Below are 7,092 nucleotides of genomic sequence, written 5' to 3'. Positions count from 1 at the left end.
GTGTTATTATAGGGCCCTGTTGTTGTCTGTAGTTCCACCTAACTAAAGTGTTATTAGAGGGCCCTGTTGTTGTCTGTGGTTCCACCTAACTAAAGTGTTTTTAAGGGCCCTGTTGTTGTCTATGTGGTTCCACCTAACTAAAGTGTTTTTAAGGGCCCTGTTGTTGTCTATGTGGTTCCACCTAACTAACTTGAGACGCATCCAATGCAAAAAACATATCTCTAGATTTTTGTATTACGCTAATTAGCTCATGTCACATGTCCTGGAGTTTAACCTTTTATTTTAAGCCTTTTACAGAATTCAGGAATAAATCACAACATTAAGCTGGACCATTTGACAGAAAAGAAAAATGAACAATTTTATGAAGAAGCTTGAAAAAAAGGTTCAAATCCAGGCATGTCACATGATTAACCAGGACACAGGAACCTAATTATAGAGACTGTATAAAATAGTAGTCTGTCTATCTCCATGTCCTGTTAATTCAGTCTCCATGTCCTGTTAATCCAGTCTGTATGTTCTGTTAATCCAGTCTCTCTACACTGTGTATTATCCTTAACCCTGGTGCCTCTACGTGGTTTGAGCGCTGCAGTATAATGGTGATATTACTCAACTGTGTGACCCTGGGCATGTACCAACCCTGTGAGAACATAGACTGCTCTTCAGACCGCTGTAAGGTACTACAGGTCAGTATCACACACACACACGCTGCACGCACACACACGCACACACACACACACACGCACACACACACACACACACACGCACACGCACACACACACACACACAGTTTTAGCTATGTCTGTTTTTATCATAATATAATGTACCATTTTGCAGACGCTTTTATCTAAAGCGATTTACAGTCATCCGTGCATACTGTTGGTACTTTCTGTTTTGTTCATTCATGGTTTTGAAATGACAGGGATATTTTGGTTGTGGTGGGCTAGTGATGTAGAGAGCCTGAGTTACACTCTATTGGTTCCATCCATGCGTATCAGCTATGTGTGTGTGTGTATGTGCATGTTTGTTTGTGTGAATGGGTTGTCAGTCTTTCTCTATCTGAATCCTCAGAGATGAAAAAAATAATTGAAATTCTTTGAGCCCTCCTGTCAAATCTGAGTTAGGGAGAGAGGGAGGGAGGGATAGAAAGAGAGAGGTATGGAGAGAGGGAGGGGGGGACAGAAAGAGAGAGAGAGGGAGGGAGGGACAGAAAGAGAGAGAGAGGGAGGGAGGGAGGGACAGAAAGAGAGAGAGAGGGAGAGGGAGGGACAGAAAGAGAGAGAGAGAGGGAGAGGGAGGGACAGAAAGAGAGAGAGAGGGAGAGGGAGGGACAGAAAGAGAGAGAGAGGGAGAGGGAGGGACAGAAAGAGAGAGAGAGAGAGAGAGGGAGGGACAGAAAGAGAGAGAGAGGGAGAGGGAGGGACAGAAAGAGAGAGAGAGGGAGAGGGAGGGACAGAAAGAGAGAGAGAGGGAGAGGGAGGGACAGAAAGAGAGAGAGAGGGAGAGGGACAGAGAGAGAGGGAGAGGGAGGGAATAACCTGTCGAAATGTCAAGGGAGGGATGATTTAGTTTGATCGTTGGTACTCTGTCTCCTGGGTGATCTTTACTGAGGGTCTCTCCTCGCTCATTGCTTCCATTTCACAAAGGTCAAAGGTGAAGATTGACAGAGTTGTCACTTGATTTAACTTCAGGTCTAGGATCAGATTGCGATACCCCTAAGGTGGATATAAAATCTGAACCTCTATCAGTAGATAGAGACTCCAGCTCTGTCAACTATACTGTGACTAGAGGGGAAAGATGCTTTCAGCTCAGATCAACAAATGAATGGGTTGTATCATGCAGTTCAATTTCAAATCATGTTGTGTACATTATTCAATTTATTACAATTACGAGCACTCTTTGAACCAAATAATGATTCTGTAATCCCTGCAATAAACAGCAGACAACAAACAGAATGTTGGAGTGAATGAATTAAGCACAACAATAACATCAACAACAATATTAATGTCAACAACAGAAGCAGCAGAGATTGGTGATGCCTTTATACAGTTTTAATTAGCTGCTTGATTAGGGACCGTGGTTCGATGTGTGTGTGTGTGTGTGTGTGCGTGCGCGCCGTGTGTGTCTGTGTAAGCTTTTCGCTGATTGCAGTTCAAACAAATAGTTTTCATTACAGTAGTCGTCTGTTTCCAGAAAGAAGGGAATGGAGGGTGGAGACGGGTGATATGGAGGTGGATTGGGAGGGAGAGATGTGGAGATGGAGAGAAATCAGGTATTCTCAATAAACTGACTATCCTTTCTTCCCTCTCTCCTACTTTCACCCTCTTTTCCTTCCTCCACCCACTTCCTCTCCTTGCTCCTTCAATCCCTCCCTCACTCCTTAATCCTTCTTTCCCTCCCCTCGCCCCCTCTATTCCTCTCCCCCCCCCTCTCTCTCACTTTCTCTCTCTCTACCATCCCCTCCCTCTTTCTCACCCCCTCTCCCTCCCTCAATCCCTCTCCTCTCTCCCCATCTCTCTCTTGCTCTCTCCTACCCCCTCCCTCTCTCCACCTCTCTCCCTCCCCTCTCCCTCCCCTCTCTCTCCCTCCCCTCTCCCTCTCTCTCCCCCTCTCTCAGGCCTTCGACGTGTTCATCTATGTCTTCTTTGCGGTGGAAATGGTGGTGAAGATGATGGCCCTCGGAATCTTTGGCCGTCGCTGTTACCTGGGCGACACGTGGAACCGTCTGGATTTCTTCATCGTCATGGCAGGGTAAGATTATTTCTCTCTGTCTTTTTTTATTTTTTATCTCTCTCTCTCTCTGTCTTTTTTTTTTTATCTCCCTCTCAATTCAATTCAATTCAAGGGGGTTTATTGTCATGGGAAACATATGTTAACATTGCCAAGCAAGTGAGGTAGATAATATACAAAAGTGAAATAAACAATAAAAATTAACAGTAAACATTACACATACAGATGTTTCAAAGGAATAAAGACATTTCAAATGTCATATTATGTATATGTACAGTGTTGTAACGATGTACAAATGGTTAAAGTACAAAAGGGGAAATAAATAAGCATAAATATGTGTTGTATTTACAATGGTGTTTGTTCTTCACTGGTTGCCTTTTTCTTGTTGTAACAGGTCACAAATCTTACTGCTCTGATGGCACACTGGTATTTCACCCAGTAGATATGGGAGTTTATCAAAATTAGATTTTTTTCGAATTCTTTGTGGATCTGTGTAATCTGAGGGAAATATGTCTCTCTAATATGGTCATACATTGGGCAGGAGGTTAGGAAGTGCAGCTCAGTTTCCACCTCATTTTGTGGGCAGTGAGCACATAGCCTGTCTTCTCTTGAGAGCCAGGTCTGCCTACGGCGGCCTTTCTCAATAGCAAGGCAATGCTCACTGAGTCTGTACATAGTCAAAGCTTTCCTTAAGTTTGGGTCAGTCACAGTGGTCAGGTATTCTGCCACTGTATACTCTCTGTTTAAGGCCAAATAGCATTCTAGTTTGCTCTGTTTTTTCTCTCTCTCTCTATCTTTCTGTCACTATATCTCTCTCTCTCCCTCTCCCCCCTCTCTCTCTCTCTCTGTCACAATATCTTTCTTTCGCTCACTTTCCTTCCCCCTACTCTCTCTCTCTCTCTATCTCTCTGTCACAATATCTCTCTCTCCTCCCCCCTCTCTCTCTTTATTTATCTCTTTCTCTCTCCTCCCCCCTCTCTCACTCTTTCTTTATGTATCTCTCTCCGTCCGTAGTGCAGTCTATAGTGCAGTCTATAGTGCAGTCTATAGTGTAGTCTAAAGTGCAGTCTATAGTGCAGTCTATAGTGCAGTCTATAGTGCAGTCTATAGTGCAGTCTATAGTGCAGTCTATAGTGCAGTCTATAGTGCAGTCTAAAGTGCAGTCTATAGGGCAGTCTATAGGGCAGTCTATAGTGCAGTCTAAAGTGCAGTCTATAGGGCAGTCTATAGTGCAGTCTAAAGTGCAGTCTCTATTGCAGTCTATAGGGCAGTCTATAGGGCAGTCTATAGTGCAGTCTAAAGTGCAGTCTCTATTGCAGTCTATAGGGCAGTCTATAGGGCCGTCTATAGTGCCGTCTATAGTGCAGTCTATAGTGCAGTCTATAGTTCAGTCTATAGTGCAGTCTATAGTGAAGTCTATAGTGCAGTCTATAGTGCAGTCTATAGTGCAGTCTAAAGTGCAGTCTATAGTGCAGTCTAAAGTGCAGTCTATAGTGCAGTCTATAGTGGAGTCTATAATGCAGTCTATAGTGCAGTCTATAGTTCAGTCTATAGTTCAGTCTATAGTTCAGTCTATAGTTCAGTCTATAGTTCAGTCTATAGGGCAGTCTAAAGTGCAGTCTATAGTGCAGTCTATAGTGCAGTCTATAGTGCAGTATATAGTGCAGTCTATAGTGCAGTCTATAGTGCAGTCTATAATGCAGTCTATAGTGCAATCTATAGTGCAGTCTATAGTGAAGTCTATAGTGAAGTCTATAATGCAGTCTATAGTGCAGTCTATAGTGCAGTCTCTATTGCAGTCTATAGGGCAGTCTATAGTGCAGTTTATAGTGCAGTCTATACTGCAGTCTATAGTGCAGTCTAGATTGCAGTCTATAGTGCAGTCTATAGTGCAGTTTTTAGTGCAGTCTATATTGCAGTCTATAGTGCAGTCTATAGTGCAGTATATAGTGCAGTCTATAGTGCAGTCTATAGTGCAGTCTATAGTGCAGTCTATAGTGCAGTCTATAGTGAAGTCTATAATGCAGTCTATAGTGCAATCTATTGTGCAGTCTATAGTGAAGTCTATAGTAAAGTCTATAATGCAGTCTATAGTGCAGTCTATAGTGCAGTTTCTATTGCAGTCTATAGGGCAGTCTATAGTGCAGTTTATAGTGCAGTCTATACTGCAGTCTATAGTGCAGTCTATAGTGCAGTCTATAGTGCAGTCTATAGTGCAGTCTAATGTGCAGTCTAATGTGCAGTCTATATTGCAGTCTATAGTGCAGTCTATAGTGCAGTCTATAGTTCAGTCTAAAGTGCAGTCTATAGTGCAGTATTTAGTGCAGTATTTAGTGCAGTCTATAGTGCAGTCTATAGTGCAGTCTAATGTGCAGTCTAAAGTGCAGTCTATAGTGCAGTCTAAAGTGCAGTCTATAGTGCAGTCTATAGTGCAGTCTATAGTGCAGTCTATAGTTCAGTCTATAGTGCAGTCTATAGCAGCTTGCATTTTCTCCCTGGTTTGTTAGCTGATTGATTTCATGTCACCGATTGTAGTCCTCAATGCCCCCCCCCCCCCCCCCCCCCCCTTTTGCTATAGTCAGAAGCAAACAACATTGAATGGTGCCAAACGAGTTATGGATTGCAATGCTGGAGTATATATCAACAGTCCAATGTCGATTTAAATACAGAGGGTACAGGCTTGGCAGTGGGTTCCCACAGTGTGATGTATCACTGCAGTACACACACTGGGTTCCAATGGGTTGTTCTCAGGACTCTAACTGTTGTTAATCCCCCCAATGGAAAGCACCATTATGGTCTCAGGGAGAAGTCTCCAATGACAAACTTCCTCCGTCTCTCTTCCCAATCTCCCCTCTCCCCCCCATCTCTCTTCCTCCTCTCCCCTCTCTCCTCCATCTCTCTTCCCCCTCTCCCCTCTCTCCTCCATCTCTCTTCCCCCTCTCCCCTCTCTCCTCCATCTCTCTTCCCCCTCTTCCCTCTCTCCTCCATCTCTCTTCCCCCTCTCCCCTCTCTCCTCCATCTCTCTTTCCCCTCTCTCCTCTCTCCTCCATCTCTCTTCCCCCTCTCCCCTCTCTCCTCCATCTCTCTTTCCCCTCTCTCCTCCATCTCTCTTCCCCCTCTCCCATCTCCCCTCTCTCCTCCATCTCTCTTCCCCCTCTCCCCTCTCTCCTCCATCTCTCTTCCTCCTCTCCCCTCTCTCTTCCCCCTCTCCCCTCTCTCCTCCCTCTCTCTTTCCCCTCTCTCCTCCATCTCTCTTCCCCCTCTCCCCTCTCCCCTCTATCTCTCTTCCCCCTCTCCCCTCTCTCCTCCATCTCTCTTCCCCCTCTCCCCTCTCTCCTCCATCTCTCTTCCACCTCTCCCCTCTCTCCTCCATCTTTCTTCCCCCGCTCCCCTCTCTCCTCCATCTCTCTTCCCCCTCTCCCCTCTCTCCTCCATCTCTCTTTATCCTCTCCCCTCTCTCCTCCATCTCTCTTCCACCTCTCCCCTCTCTCCTCATCTCTCTTCCCCCTCTCCCCTCTCTCCTCCATCTCTCTCTCCCCTCTCTCCTCCATCTCTCTTTCTCCTCTCCCCTCTCTCCTCCATCTCTCTTCCCCCTCTCCCCTCTCTCCTCCATCTCTCTTCCCCTCTCCCCTCTCTCTTTCCTGTTCACTCTTAATCTTTCTTCAACATTGTTTACATAAACGGATGCCAGATGGATGGATTGACCCGTTTCAATGTTTGAGTGCCAAGCCTATACTCAGTGTGTGCACACGTGAAATGCTTCCCCAACCATGTCTGTGTGTCCCTCATCCTCCCCTGCAATAGTGTGACTGCCACACACAGCGAGGAACGGCAGGGAGGAGGGTGTTAACCCCCCCCCCCCCAAACACACACACAGCGAGGAACAGCAGGGAGGAGGGTGTTAACCCTCCCCCCTCCCCCCAAACACACACACAGCGAGGAACGGCAGGGAGGAGGGTGTTAACCCCCCCAAACACACACACAGCGAGGAACGGCAGGGAGGAGGGTGTTAACCCCCCCCCCCCCCCAAACACACACACAGCGAGGAACAGCAGGGAGGAGGGTGTTAACCCCCCCCCCCCCCCCCCCCCAAACACACACAGCGAGGAACGGCAGGGAGGAGGGTGTTAACCCCCCCAAACACACACACAGCGAGGAACGGCAGGGAGGAGGGTGTTAACCCCCCCAAACACACACAGAGCGAGGAACGGCAGGGAGGAGGGTGTAAACCCCCCCAAACACACACACAGCGTGGAACAGCAGGGAGGAGGGTGTTAACCCCCCCAAACACACACAGAGCGAGGAACGGCAGGGAGGAGGGTGTAAACCCCCCCAAACACACACACAGCGCGGAACAGCAGGGAG

At 46.7% G+C, this 7,092-nt stretch overlaps 1 protein-coding gene across 1 annotated transcript; it reads left to right on the top strand.

Annotated features, from left to right (window-relative positions):
- The first annotated feature begins 318 nt into the window (after positions 1–318).
- On the top strand, positions 319–3,694 carry LOC129847398 (voltage-dependent T-type calcium channel subunit alpha-1I-like). The gene is made up of 2 exons (XM_055915180.1): positions 319–683; positions 2,615–3,694. The coding sequence occupies exons 1-2, from the start codon at positions 594–596 to the stop codon at positions 2,750–2,752; spliced, it is 228 nt and encodes a 75-aa protein (XP_055771155.1). The 5' UTR covers positions 319–593; the 3' UTR covers positions 2,753–3,694.
- The last annotated feature ends 3,398 nt before the right edge of the window (positions 3,695–7,092 follow it).

Source organism: Salvelinus fontinalis, unplaced genomic scaffold, assembly GCF_029448725.1.
Source record: "Salvelinus fontinalis isolate EN_2023a unplaced genomic scaffold, ASM2944872v1 scaffold_0822, whole genome shotgun sequence".
Taxonomy (NCBI): domain Eukaryota; kingdom Metazoa; phylum Chordata; class Actinopteri; order Salmoniformes; family Salmonidae; genus Salvelinus; species Salvelinus fontinalis.
This window is presented reverse-complemented; position numbering and strand designations above follow the sequence as displayed.